General features: G+C 42.4%; 1 protein-coding gene across 1 annotated transcript in view; it reads left to right on the plus strand.

Annotated features, from left to right (window-relative positions):
• Positions 1 to 227: 227 nt before the first annotated feature.
• pde1a (phosphodiesterase 1A, calmodulin-dependent) overlaps positions 228 to 15942 on the plus strand; it is a 43558-nt gene continuing 27843 nt past the window's right edge. The window contains exons 1-2 of the mRNA XM_083682462.1: positions 228 to 353; positions 3508 to 3534. Coding sequence (XP_083538588.1) covers positions 253 to 353; positions 3508 to 3534 — 128 coding nt within the window. The 5' untranslated portion in view covers positions 228 to 252. The remainder of the gene's footprint in view (positions 354 to 3507; positions 3535 to 15942) is intronic.

Here is a 15942-nt window from a genome sequence, read left to right on the forward strand (position 1 = left end):
AGTGTGTTGAGGAGCGTGGTCCCTGCCAGAGCTCTACTGTACTGTGAATCGACTCTCCACTCTGGTACACTCATACACACGCAGGCTGATGAGAGGAGGAGAGTTTAACACACAGGGATCCATCCAGGAGCTGTGATTCTCCAGCCTCCCATGGCTACAGGGATGCTTTGAGCACCGGAGGATTCAGACCGCAAAGGCTTCTCTCTCAGCCTCCCTGATCACTGCAGCTCAGCAGCCCCTGAGACTCTCAGCATGGACGCCCTGGGTAGATACACAGATGGCGTGGACAACAACTCCCTCAAGTACCCAAAGACTGAGCAGACTGAGAAAATGTGGATGCGACTCAAGGGAATGTAAGTTATTTCTCTCTCTCTCTCTCTCTCTCTCTCTCTCTCTCTCTCTCTCTCTCTCTCTCTCTCTCTCTCGTGTGGTAGTTGAAGAGCGAGGGATTACTGCCGGGCATGTGATCGGTAATCGTTGTCTGATGCTATGCCGCACAAGTGGAGCTTTGTGCGAACGTTGTTTAAATGTTTATTTCAGAGCTTTTCATTTCTGATATAAAATTGTGTGACCACAGAATCCCTGTATGCTAACATGCTGAAGCAGATATTACAGTACCCTAATAAACCCAGAATGTATTTAAAAACAATATTGGATTTTTTATTACTAAATTATTACTTCTCAAATACTTGGGGATTCATGTAGGGGTTTTTGTAAACCCTAATTACTGCATTTGTATATAAAGCATAGTTGTACTATGTTTTTTGTTGATTTAAAAAAATATATATATATAATTTTTTCTTTTTACCTCAGACAAGCTTCTATCACTACTGTACCATATATATATTAATGTATGTATGTATGTATGTATGTATGTATGTATGTATGTATGTACAGTATGTACGTATGTATGTATGTATGTACAGTATGTATGTATGTATGTATGTATGTATGTATGTATGTATGTACAGTATGTATGTATGTATGTATGTATGTATGTATGTATGTATGTATGTATGTATGTATGTACAGAACAGTATAAAGTACCATATAATCAACATACCAAACCCAAAAGCTTGATTATGGTAAACAAGGCTGCCACTCCACGATTAGACAAATGAGGTTTTACATAATTAATTACACATTCCACAACTTACAAACACAAATTCACGGCTCAACTATTTTACTGTCAACTCGAGACAGAACATGTATCTGAGAGCAAACGCTGCGTATTCAACAGTTCACTACGATGTGCGCTCACACTCTGCACACACACCCTGCACACACACACCCTGCACACACACACCCTGCACACACACACCCTGCACACACACACCCTGCACACACACCCTGCACACACACACCCTGCACACGCACTCTGCACACACACCCTGCACACACACCCTGCACACGCACTCTGCACACACACCCTGCACACACACACCCTGCACACGCACTCTGCACACGCACTCTGCACACTCACCCTGCACACACACCCTGCACACACACACCCTGCACACGCACTCTGCACACGCACTCTGCACACACACCCTGCACACACACCCTTCACACACACCCTGCACACACACCCTGCTGCCGCTCCAATACCCAATCCCCACACTTCCCAAGTGGTGCTCGATCCCCCAGGGTAGCGGCGGCTCCTCCAGTGACACAGTGAAGTGTGGGACGTATTAATTCAGAGTAATCCCCCCCGAACGGCTGCTGCTGCCTCCCCAGTGCAGGGGTTGCCATGGAGCAAGGCTGGCAGGAGAGAGCAGAGGAGAGCAAAGCAGAGAAACTGCCCATCCCTTCTCCAGCCTGCCAGATGATAGCCCAGCTGGGGGAGAGGGAAAGAGGGGATGGGGGATGAATGGTTGGTCCATATTAGCCCAGCTGGGGGTGGTCGCTGGAGGACGTGTGTGTGTGTGTGTGTGTGTGTGTGTGTGTGTGTGTGTGTGTGTGTGTGTGTGTGTGTGTGTGTGTGTGCAGGCGGTGTGTGTGTGTGCGGGCGTGCTTGCGTGTGTGTGTGTGTGTGTGTGGGCATGCTTGCGTGTATGTGCCTGCATGCATGTATTTTTTGGGGATGTGGGTGGGGGCAGGGGGTCCTTGTTAGCCCAGCTGAGGGGAGGGGGGTGGAGGACGCTGCCTGGCTGATCACAGGATTAAAAACCCTGCTCCAGCGTTCTAATCACCTACAGTCACACGGCAGCACACAGACACACTGTTCAGTCATGCTTGCCCTTAGAGCAGTACCTAGGACACCGCCTCACACAGAGAGCTCTGCAGGGAGCCACACTCATTTATTCTGACATGTTGTGTTTCTGCACCAGAAAGATTTGATTGAGGAACAGCTTGGTGAATAGCCAACTGCAGGCTTGAACCTGGGTCATTTGCACGGCAGGAGATGGGTCAGAGTTAGCCTCCTGTGCTAAATCATAGGTGTTTAGTTTTGGGACGCTTACAGAGAGGTGCGCTCAACGATGCTTTCTGTTAGCGAACGTTAGCTGATGTTCACAAACCCTTCATGTTAGCTTTGTGTTCTTTCGCTAACATTAGCTAACAGTTTGAAAAGTGCAAGGTTGAACATACAGTAGGTTTCTGTTTTGGGTCTTAAATGCCACTACAAACAATGATGTCATTGTAGCCTATGTGCCTTGCAGTACAATAGTACAAATAGGTAAATGATATTCAGTTTAAATATTGCCGCAATGCGGCCACATCAATCACTTTTTAATTATCCACTGTGCTTGTCTGTAACAGAATGGAAAGTGTTGAACAGTAGCTGCTGTTAAAATCTAACACAGTTGAACACAGCATCTAGTTGAATGCAACTCAGTCTTCAGGTCTAAGCAGGCAAGGTTACTCATCTACCAAGTGTGGCTTACTGAGCCTGTTACCTGGACATTTATTGTGGTTCATGTGATTCATTATGGGTTATCACTCCGACCTGTCCTGTCATGTGTGAAACTCATTAGCTACCCAAGAGGTCTCTTTGGGTCACTCAATTTGTGTTGAAGTGGATGTACTGTAGTAGTTGAATATGGCTTCTTATGATGAGGATCTTGATCCATTGAACAGCATTTCAGCTAGGGAAATTAAAAGATTTTTGCCAAGTCCTCGAGATTACTTCTCAATTAGGCTGCGCAGATCGATGCTTTGAATTACAACGTGAAGCAGCTTTTATCAAACGGGGAAAACACATTTTGGGTGATGAATAATGAATAATACACTGCTCTGAAGTAATCGCTGTTGAGTGTGTTTCCCTCGCCACATTCTAACTGGCTCTTCACACCAGATTTAACTGCCTGGCGAAGGAGCCTCGGTCAGGGCTCAGATTCAGCAGCAGAAATTGGTCCTAACTGTTGGATGACTAAAGCAGAAAGGAGAACAACATTTCCAAATGACTAATCAGAATTCCTCAGACAATATTCGACAACTGCAGACTAATTATGCCTGTGGGATGTCCCCTTTATACTAATTTTATTGTGCACTCATCTTGTCTTGCAGGCAGAAGTACAAAAGCACCTCTCAAAGGTAAGTCCTATCGGTCTCTCTCTCTCCCTGCCTCATCACATAGGGCTGTGTTTCAACTCAATACTGTTTTTCTAAAATGGCCGTCATGTTTTTATTCATATTTATTTATTTATTTATATGTGAGGAGGGTGTTTGAAAAAAATAAATAATTTACAGAATATAGCCCACTATGGGGATAGAAGAGAATATCACTTCCTTGTCCATCCAAGGATGGAAATGTCACATCAGCAAGCATGCAGACATAAAAACAAACATCATACTGTACCATGCTTGTTATTGTAGCCATACACACAATCATGTTGTTATGACTTTGTTGGGACCCCAAGATCAAAAGTCAAACTCAGCCTACAGTGCTGCTTGAAAGTTTGTGAACCCTACAGGGATGGTAATTATTTTTGTATAAAATATTAAAATGAACTTATAAAATCTTTATCTAAACCCCAATTCGTAATAAAGACATTCCAAGTAAAGGACACAAACAAAAAAATATGATATATTTTCATTGTTTATTTAACGAAAGTGGTTTATTTAACAAAAACTCAGATTTCATGTGTGCAAAAATATGTGAACTTCTTCAGTCAATAGCTTGTGGCACCTCCATTAGCAGCGATAACTTGGAGTAAACATCTCGTATAGCCACTAATCAGTCTCTGACTCAGCCAATTGAGTGAGGTTTGAGGGGTGTCTGGCATGAACTTCAGCCAGTTTCAGGTCCTGCCACAGCATCTCGATTGGATTTAGGTCAGAACTTTGACTTGGCCAATCCAAAACACAAATCTTCTTTCTCCTGAGTCATTCTTTTGTAGATTTCCTTGAATGCTTTGGGTTGTTGTCTTGTTAGAAGCCCCATTTTCAGCCCAGCTTTAACTCTTTGACTGATGGCTTGATGTTCTGTTCAAGAATCTCCTGGTATACCTCAGAATTCATGGTTCCCTTAGTGATGTGTAGTCATCCAGGTCCAGAGGAGGAAAAGCAGCCCCAGATCTTGACATTCCCACCACTTGCTTGACGGGATAAAGTTCTTTTGGTGGTAGGCAGTGTTGGGTTTTCGCCAAACCTAGTGGTTTTGATTGTGACCAAAAAGGTCAATCTTGGACTCATCTGTCCAGAGAACGGATTTCCAGAACGGATGTCGAGGTGGGCAAAGTTAAGATGGGCAGTTTGGTTCTTTTTTGACAGCAGAAGCTTCTTTCTAGCAACCCTCCCATGAATGCCATTTCGATTTATTGTTCATCTTATTGTTGAAGCATGCACAGTTACCTGAGATGGAGCAAGGGAGGTCTGCAAATCTCTAGATGTTATGTTTGGGTTGGCTTTTACCTGATTTATTATTTTTCTTGTGGCACTTGTTTTTTTTTTGGAAGGGCGTCCACTTCTAGGCCGAGTTGCTGTAATATTAAATGCTCTCCATTTGTAAATTGTTTGCCTCACAGTGGCATATAATAGCCTTCCCCAGACTGATGTGCTCTCACTACCCTCTTCCTGATGTCCTCTGAGATCTCCTTTCCTCTCAGCATGGTGTGTTTTGCATTCACCTGTATGGGTAACACAAAACTGATCAGGTTTCTTATCTCTATTTATCAGAGTCCCGCCCAAACACTTTCCTAAAGATCTCTCCTTTGATTGGTTCATTTGGTACCCAATTATTTAACCACCTGATTCTACTTACCTACTTGATTTAATCGATGCAACTTGGGGTTCACTTATTTTTGCACCTGCACTAATTTCTTCATAATTTAGTTTTTGTACTACACGGATGATTTCCTCTAAACCAACATATGGAATTGTTAAATATGAACCTGTTATGTTAGATAAAAAAGACTGGTTCTGATTAAATAAAGACTTCATGGTAAAAAAAAAAAAATCTATAATTGCACAAGGGGTTCACATACTTTCAAGCAGCACTGTATGTGGTGTGCATGTGGGGTTTAGAGAGCCGTAATAGGTCCTCTCTCCTCTATGTGGATCCACTCTAACGATGCTCCTCATTGGCTCTCATGTGAAGTGTCCAATGCCTGTGGATGTGATCAAGTGCCTCTGACACACACGCCTACACACTCTTCCTCACTAGCATTATGCTCTCCCCCTCTCAGAAGCCTGCATTTATGTAATGCGCACAAAGAGGTGCTTCTATACTGTGGCCCCCCATCAAAGTTTGGCCCTCTGCTGTCAGCCACCTGGTTAAAAGGGGAGCGGGTTGTGAAGTGTCTGGAGAAATATAGAACGATACAATAGTCTACATTAGTATTCCTCTGCAGCTGTGGAGACAGGTACTATACAGCCGAGCTGCCGAAAAGGTGGTTTTGGTCAATGAGGGAGGGAAAGCTGTGGATCTTCTGGCTGATTTGAACAGTGTTGATATAATTGATACTGTATGCTGTATCTTACATTTTTGAAGAATGCTACAGTATACGGTTCTTGTATCCAAGGATACAGAGTTTGTTTAGGAAACTCAAAATATCATGTGACTTATTCCTTTCATCATTCCTTGAGAAAACATCCTATAATTCCCTGTGATTTTTTTCCTAGACTCTCTCTTACTCTTCGTGTTTCTAGTCAAGGTTTTGCTAGAAAAGATTCTTGACAAAATCTTCCAGAGTTGAACTCAATTTCTGAGTTCTCAGAGAGTACTCTCCACTAGAGGTACCCATTGAACTATTCATCCACTCACTGTGCTTGTAGACACAGTCAATTATGTCATGTATTCACTCATCTCAGAACCCAGAATCTCATCTCAGAGTCTGATTTAGTGTTCACTTAAATGGATCAGTTCAAATGAAAACTCTTACTTTCAAGTCCTAACATAGTCACAGACATACAGTAGGGGACGTCGAAGCTATCCAATTTACTGGACTATGATCACAGTTGTATGGTGTTTTTATTGGCTAAATGGATTCATGCATACAGTGCCCCTTTTGCCTTCTTTTAGCTCTATACTCCAACAGTTTGGATTTTAAATCAAACAGTTACTATGGGGTGAAAGTAGACATTCTCAGCTTTAATAAAAAATGTTTAATGAAATGAAATGTGTGTTCAATTGGATGTAAATCAGAAGACTTGACTTGACTTTCCATGCAGATGTTTCTGTACACTTCAGAATACATTCTGCTGCTGCTGTCAGCAGTGACATCATCAATTAAGACAAGTTAGCCAGTTCTTGTGGCAGCTATATATGCCCAAACCATAGCACCCCCTCCACCATGTTTCATGTGGACCAAATGTATGGCCAAGCTCTCTCAAACACTGTCATACTGTTTTAGCCTTCATTGCTACATTTTAATTTGTAGGGTATGATACAGTAGCTTTTAATACTCTTAACTATGTTTTGATAATCTACAGTAGCGCTGATATGATGTGTGCATATTAATTGCAGCTTGCCTATAAAGTGGGCAGAGGGTAGATACCCATGAGTTGGGTATCTCCTTCAAGCGTCCTCCACTTCATAACACTGAGTGAGTGAGTAGCCTATATAGTGTGTGTGCTGTATGTATGCTTCTGTCCATTGCCTCTAGTTGAGTGTGTGTGTGTGCGTGTGTTTTAGTGCGAGCACGTGTGTGTGTATTCTCAGCAGACTCAGACCTATAAGTCCCTGTAACTGCCGCTCCAGCAGAGTGGTTGATCCACTGTGGCGTTTCCTGGCAACTGGGTGTTCTGTCTCCTCCTCTACTATTGTTATTGTCACCCTCTCCAATAATAGGCAAACGGTAATGAGCTGCCAATCACCGCAAAGCATCACTGTCCCTCAGATAACACCAGAAATGTGGGCTTTACTGCAACAAAGTCATTTACTGTGGTTGATTGTGGCTTAATGACATTGACATTATTTCCAATAAGGGTTTATCTTTGAAAGCCTCTTCAGTAGAATACAACATAATTTTGTTGGCAAGTAACCAGGAGGCGGGGTCAGTTGTTCATGTTGTCCATTTATAATGTAAAACCGTTTGATGAATAGAATGTAAAAAAAAAAAAAAAGACTAGTCACATTCCAGAAGCCTCTTTTATTCATTGTCTTGTTCAAATAACCCCTGGGTTAACTACAGTATAAGCAGAAATATACACTTTGTACAGTGTGCCACAATTGGTGATCTGAAACATGGATGATGGATGAATGGATGGATGGATGGGTGGGTGGATGGATATACAGATAGGTAGAATAAATAGATATACTGTCTATGTTATTCTCCTCATGAATGAGGTTCATGGCTCGGAGGCAACCTTGATTGAATCGTTTAATTTTCATTATTCCTGTGGAATTGATTGTTGCTGTTCTTTTCCCTCATTTACCTTTTTTTAAATGATTTTGTTTACTATCCATTTGATGTTGACTGGCTCACTGGAGAAGACTGCTCCTTGATGAGATCAGACCCGCAAGCGCTTGTTCCTCCACAAGTAATTCTGCTACAAAACTGTGTATGTGTGTGGGCGTGTGCACATGCATGTGTGCCTGTGCCTGTGTGTGTGCGTGTGCGTGTGTGTGTGTGTGTGTGTGTGTGTGTTACAAGTGCAAGACATTTGAGAACATTTGAAGTGTTGTTCCACATACTGCCAAACCGCCTGACTCCCTGTGGACTTTAGGGCCTTTTGCACCATAGGGCTATCAAATCCACACGCAGAGCAGAATGGGGTTATGGTGCCTTTTCTCCCTTTTTCCATGACATCAGTTTGAGCTGTGGAGTGTTTTCTGCTCTCCCTGTCCGGGTGGAGGAAGGCCAGAGCAAGGCCACTGACTATAGTATAGTAACCATCTACAGTAACCATCTGGTTATAGGACATCGACATGGTCAAGACTGGTGCAGACACGTTTTCAAACTCCGCACGGACCTCATCCGTGAGACTCCGCAGACGTCCGCATTTGCACAATTTCATCCATGTGGACCCTAGCGGCCAAGCGTACGTGGAAGGTATAAATCTGCCCTAAAGGGATAGTTCAGTCTATTTTCATGTTTAGGTGAAATATCGTCTTACCCTGAGATGTCCTCAAAAGCCAGTCGTGAAAGCTTCCCCCATACTCTACTTTGCTACCACAGCAACAGTTAGCAGCACATGTCCAATAGACTGGATTCCAATTATCTGATCATTGTATTGTCTGATTCATTGTCTGATTGCCATAAATGTTGTACCGTCTCGCTCTGTTCCTTAGTTTACGTTTGTCTTTGTTTCATGTTATTCATTTATTGTTTCCTGTTTATTTTTGTGTTCCTCACCTTGTCTCTCGTTTCAGACACTTCACCACCTGCCCTTGTGTGTTTCCCGCCTGTGTGATTGTCGACCCCGCCCTGATTAGCTTCACCTGTTCCTCATCATCCTTCCTTGTGTATTTAGTCTGTGTGTTCCCCTGTCTCTGTGCCAGTTCATCTTTGTACCTTCGTGTCTTATGTCCCAGCATTTCCTAGTGATAAATATTCCTGGTTTTTGATCTCCGAGTGTGTTTCTGGCTTTGCCTACCCCTTTTTGGATTATCTGCCTGCCTTTTTGAACTGCCTAGCTGTGTACCAAACCCTGCTTTGCCTCCTCCCTCCCTGGATTATCTGCCTACCCATTGACTGCCTACCTGTGTACCGATCCCTGCTTTGCCTACCCCCTTCCTGGATTATCTGCCTACCCATTGACTGCCAACCTGTGTACCGAACATTTTTGAAAGTAAAGACTATTCTATACGTTTTTGTCTCTGAGTCATGCGTTTGAGTCCTTTGCCTGAGTACTCCTGCCATTACAAATATCAGAGAAACTTCAAACAGTTAAACAAGTTAAATAACACCTGAAATGATTTATTGATGTGCATACTATTGAAAATTAATTAATCACAGTCTCATAATTGATTTTCTTAGAACTAGAACTAATTTTCTTCTTCGTAAACTAACAGCTAGGTACTTTGTGCTTGGTCGTTGAAAACCCTGTTGAATACATCAACAAAACAGCATCACAGATGTGTTTATTTATTTTTGCAACACAAAAACATTGCACAGAACAATATACAAACATTAAGAATAACTAACAAAAGACCAAAGGAAAAAAATAAATACTTGACAGTGTATGTCAGAGTGATTACCAGCTGTGAACAAAAACATGCCGATCTAATAGAATAAAGGATGTTTTTGTGACAAGATCATTGCATATTATAGCAACTTTAACTATGTAGTTTGGAATTAGAAGCATGTGCAGGTCCGTCTAGTATAGAGTCACTACTAAACATTGTTTGACGTTTCTCTGATGAGTTTATGGCATATAACTCAGACAATGCTGTTATCTGGTCATTGTAATCTAGTCTATTGGAGATGGCGCTGCTAACTGTTAGCCTGTGCTGCGGTGGAAAGTGGAGAACAGGAGAAGCTTTCACAACTGGCCTATGAGGACAACTCAGTGTAAGATGATATTTCACCTAAACATGAAAATAGGCTGAACCCTCCCTTTAATTCACTGGGGCCTCAGAAGGTTGATATATAGTTTGACATGTTAGTATTACCCCTGGCCAGAGTGAATATGTACAGTACAGTGTATTTGGCTGACAACAAATGAACAATTGTGCCTTTAATCACTCATATGAGACATTTCTGTCTTAACTAGAAAGTCCTACAACATTTGTCCCTCTAAGACCCCCTTGTGAGACCCCTTTTCACCTCTTGTGTTGAAAAAGCATGGAGTGTGTGTTGGATCTGAATGAGGTTTTGCACCGTGGCCTCTCCCCTTTCCAACTCCCTGAGTTGCATGACTCATGTGACGTCTCTTGAGGACTTTCCAGCTGTTACATTAAATCAAATGTTGACAGTCTAATTAGGACATGTTAACATTAACAGGGTCATCAATTGTGTGTGTCCCCAGATCAGATATTGAGATGCAGCCTGAAAAGTGTTTTCAGAAGTTGTGTCGATTTATTGCTCACAACATTATTTGTCATGGAAACGCATGTTATTTTAAAGTGTTGGACATAACAAAAAAGGGAAGTCGATTGTTGCCTGCAATCTTAGGTAATTGCTATCCATTAAAATAGCCAATTTCTTTAGTCATTAGGCTCTAGAGACTGATGCGGACGCATCAGATTGTTTTATAGTTTTCTCATGGAAATACAGTATCATAATCATAACAAAGCATTTTCTTCACTTCATTATGCATTTCCGTATTTCAGCATACATTCAGCACAGATTGGAATCGAGATTAGATTCTACAGTACAATCAATGGTTTCTCTCTTCTTTCCAATGAATGGAAGAAATACTTGTTTACTGATCCTTGACCAAAACAGGCCAAAAAGGGCGTGTTTGTGCCTTGGAAAAAAAAACGATGGAAAAAAGCATGGTAAAGCAATCATAAATGACATCCAAATATAGCCCTGTATTCCATGCACCACAGCCAATACCAGTACTCTGCTGGCACAGAACCAGAGCTGGCCTGATTGAGCATCTACAAGGTTCAGGACAAGAGACACCACTAACACACTGTCGACTACAAGCCTGGTCAGACCCGGGGCAAGGTTTCTCTCTGGGAGTGAGTTAGCTTTCCAGGGCCCATATTCACAAAGAGTGCTGATCTAGGATCAATTTTGTCTTTTAGATCAGAATGAATAAGATGACATGGACAGGTGGGGACCTCATCCTAGATCAGCACTCCTACTTTGGGATGCGGTGTGAATATGTACCCAGATCTTCATCTGTTAATACGCTGGTAGAGTGATTCATATTCAAAGAGTACCATGACAACGAAGCTGTCTGGGGATGTATGGAAGCTCTATAGGAGACTAGTAAATACAGCTATTTTTGCTATTTTTGGAGTGTGATCAAATATTTTCATTTGATATTTGAGACGTGTACCAGTAGAAGTAACTTGGCTGGTTGCTTGACGAGTTGCATAAATATTCTAACCTGTGCAGTTTTTCACACTGTCTCCATTTCTGGGATGATGGGGAAAGCGAAATAATGAACACTAGTAATTTTAATTACAGTGGGATCAAGTTTGACAGCCAAATATCCGTATTATCATGTCATTGTTACAGTGTTGCACAATTGTTTAGGTGTCTCCAATGATGTTACACTTTACCAGCGTGTTAAGATTTATTCTAAACGTTTTAGTGAAGCCAGAAGAAACTAGTACCCTCGTATGCTCAAGAAACTCGTGTCCTAAATCAGGAATTGAGAAAACTTGAATGGAAGTGGCGCACCACCAAACCGACTAGCCTGGAAACAATAACATAGTCTAGCTCATGATTGATTGCAAGATCGTCCTACCTCTCTAAACATCTGATGAAAATAAACATAATCCTAAATTCTTGGATGATACTGACTAAAAGTCACTCTTCTAGTAATAGTAAAATACCCTCTCTTATTTCACACAGTTTTTTTTTATTGACAAAATCATTAGAGATCAAATCACTAAAATCACTAATCTCTCTCTCTATGAGATTTCTCTTGACACATTGTCTGAATTGATTTCATGTGCCTATTTGTCTAGCTGCATCCTAGATCCCGTGCCTACAAAACTTTTCAAGGCGCTTCTTCCCGTCTCAGTTTGATCTATGATAGCACAGAGACTGATGCACAGAGACTGATGCACAGAGACTGCCCTAATCAAAGTACTTAGTGACCTACTACTGGCCTTTGACAGCAACTCTGTCTCTGTCCTTGTGCTCCTTGATTAGCTGCGTTTCACAGAGTCGATCACCTAATTATATTACAGAGACTGGAGAAACTTGTGGGAATCTGTGGATCTTTTCTGTTTTAAATCATTCCTCAGTGTAAATCATATCTCACTAACAGATACCAGTGTGTACACACCAGTGGTGATTCATCAGGTCATTGTACTGTCAGTTATGATGTTTCACAAGGCTGTGTTTTGGGACCATTACTTTTTTCCCTATATATGCTACCCCTAGGTAATACATGTATATACATGTATAATCGGTCATCATGGTGTCAATTTTCATTGACACCATACAGCGTTTCATTTAGAGGGATGTCTAGTTTCCCCAAGAAACACAGTAAAAATCACAGCATTAGTATTGACTCCAACCTTTCATTGGACGCTCGCTTTAAGAACATGTGCAGAATAGCTTATTTCCACCTATACAATATTGCAAAACTAAGAAATCTTTTCTCTCTTTCACTACAAGGTCCTGAAAAATGTATTCACGCTTTTAATAACAATAATTATTTTTATATAATTAGAATATAATTATTATATATAATTATAATAATTATCTATAATAAGATAAAGACTTGATTACTTCAATGCACTATTATCCGGCTCCTCCAACGTAGCCATACAAAGTCTGCACCTAGTCCAAAATGCCACTGAAACAGTGCACTGATTTCTAGGTCTTGCTTTTAACATAGAAAGCACTAAACGGTCTCTATTTAGCAGATCTGATCAAATCCGACCAACTCACTTGCACCCTCAGATCTAAAGGTGCTGGATTGTTTGCCCGGTATCAGAAAGACAACAACCGGAGGCAGGGATTTATCTCATTGAGCACCACTTCTATGGAGCAGCCTGCCTGCCCTTGTTAGAGGGTCAGAGACTGTTTCCACTAACCTCCAGACCCACCTTTTTACATCTAGCAACTCCCCCGCCTTTCCCCACATCGATAGTTCTGTGCACCCTATGTATATACCTTTATTTATGTAATGTGTTTTGTTTCGATATGATATGATGTGTGGTGAGACCCTGGTGATAATGCACTTTAAAACTGAATAAACTTGAAACTTAAAGGGAAACCCATCTAAGGTAAACCTGCACTGTCACTGTATCATCAACATCGCTTTCAACCCCTTTATGGTTTATGTTCCAATAGACTGTTCCAATAGACTGTTCCAATAGATAAGCACAGACTGATCTTTTGTGATCATACTACATAACACAGGAAGTATGGCCTTGACGTACAACAGTAAATGTTTTCGAGACATTTTCATGGCTTTCAGAACCTTTCAAGTTAATATTCCTGCTCTTTGTGTTACAGTGAAAGCTTGCATAAGTCATTATGTTGGCCTCTGCCAATACATATTTTCCACTCTTTGATGTGGAGCACTGAACTGAGCTTTGTGTTCCTCTCTGGACAACATGCAGTCAGTTGGGCGTTCAGGCCAAAGCAAGCGAAGCCTGCACTATTTTGTGTTAATACGTGTTGCTCAACATGTTTTGGCACGTGCTAATGGTGTCAGTTTGATACACAGTTATGTGTCATTCCTGGGCAAATCACAGTCAGTCCCCTAAGGCATAACGCAGTGTCACATTCTACTCTAGGGACCTCTATAGTGGGATACAAACACCTTTTTAATGGTGAATAGCATTTACACACCCGTGACGCTAGATAAGTGGCATCCAGCTTTTTTTCTACAGTGCCATTATAACTGGATTGAACCATCTGCTTTATTGAACCAGGCTTTAGCTTAGCGGCTAAGGTGCAATTCTTCCACACGGGAGACCCAGTTTCGAACTCTGGTGGGTTGAATTACCATAGATTCTATACAGGAGGCTATGGAGTTTCCTTAAGACTCCTCTGTATGAATGGAAATTAGATTTGGGGGACTGAATGAAGAGTTGTTGAATTTGACAAACATGTTGTCTTATTCACATCTGTCCTTTTTATTGCTTGGCATGCAGTGATATTTCTCCTTAAGGTTGTATATTGTAGTTTGGCTTTGTCTTCTTGAATATAATCCAACTCATTGGATTACTCACATTCTCAATCAATAATGCAGAACATGCATGAATGTGATGTTGTCTGATGTTGTGACAGTACAGTACATTTTTCAAAATCAGCATGTTCCTGAAGTTGGCCTGCTGTAGTTTGTATTCCTAATGCCTATATATACAAGTGTGTGTGTGTGTGTGTGTGTGTGTGTGTGTGTGTGTGTGTGTGTGTGTGTGTGTGTGTGTGTGTGTGTGTGTGTGTGTCGAGGGGAGTATTAGAGTGTGTTTCCTCGCCCAGCTGTTGGCACTTGGTGGTCTTCTCTGTAGCCGAGCGTTAGTGTGTTTACCAGCCATTCCTCCAGCTGGAGTGAGAAAGCCCCCCTTGGCCTCTCGTAAGTTAAACAACCCAATCTTCTGTTGATTAAAGCACTGCAGCACCACTCCCCCCACTATACACACACACACACACACACACACACACACACACACACACACACAAAGCAGCTCGGTATTGCATCACTCCATCGTCAACACGCTTCACCCCCACACAATGAAACCCAGATTGTGACATAATTGCCATGTCTTGACGTCAGGCCGATTCTTCGGACCAGACTTTATCCATCTTCATTAAGTTGTGTACGGAACATGGACTGAGCAGCCCGCTGGAGAGCATGCCAGGGCTCACACGCCACAAATCCAGGCAGGCTCATTAACTCGGTGTGTGTGTGATAGAGCTGATACAGTAAGGAAGGTCTGTAGTGGCTCACGCATGCTGTGATGTAGCTACTGGAACAATACAGGTCTGATTCTAGTAGACAGGGTACGGAGGGAGAGAGAGTTAGTGTGTGTGTGTTTCTGTGTGTGTGTGTGTGTGTGTGTGTGTGTGTGTGTGTGCATGTGCATGGTTGCCTGTGTGTGTGTGTATCTGCATGTGTTTCTTTCTGCGTGTTTCTTTCTCCGTGTGTGTGGGTGTGTGTGTGTGTTTCTTTCTGCATGTGTGTGTTTTTCTTTCTGTGTGTATGTGTGTGTGTGTGTGTGTGTGTGTGTGTGTGTGTGTGTGTGTGTGTGTGTGTGTGTGTGTGTGTGTGTGTATGATCCCTTCTCCCTTGGCTGCCTCCTCTCCTCTCTCAGTGTCTCTCACTCTCGTTCTGTGATGTGGCCTGTATGGCCTTTCCTGCTGGGCTGTGAGAGAAAGAGAGAGAGAGAGAGAGAGAGAGAGAGAGAGAGAGAGAGAGAGAGAGAGAGAGAGAAGAGAGAGAGAGAGAGGGAGGGGGGCCGGGCCAGGACCAAGACCAGCCTGTGAAGCAGCAGTTGTAGTAGAAGGGGGACTTACCTCTCAGAGAGCTCCCAGCACTGAGCTCACACAGGCTGGACTCACACTTTAAATGGATGAGTATGTGACCATCAAGAGGATGCTTCTCCATAGACCTGTCTTCAGGTAAGAGCACTGGAGGAAAACAGTCTCTCTCTCTATACCTGCTGCTCAGCCTGTGCCAGACCTGGGTTGAAAAGTATCTGAACTACTTTTAAATACTTTGAGTGTTTGCCTGAGCCTGCCTGAAGTGTCAGATGGCAAGGGGTTTGTACTTCTGGGCCCATTCTATTGGTTCCACCGTGCCAGGCAAACTCAAATCAATTATTTCAAATACCATTTGAACCCATGTCTGGCCTGTGTCTGTACTCCCTATCCCCCTCTTTTGCTTCTTCCCTGTTTTCCTGACCTGCACTGAGAGGGATCATAAAGGTTGTTTGACCTACAGTATGATAGACAGATAGTATGAAAAGTGGTT

The sequence above is a fragment of the Argentina silus genome (assembly GCF_951799395.1).
Source record: "Argentina silus genome assembly, chromosome: 12".
Classification (NCBI taxonomy): domain Eukaryota; kingdom Metazoa; phylum Chordata; class Actinopteri; order Argentiniformes; family Argentinidae; genus Argentina; species Argentina silus.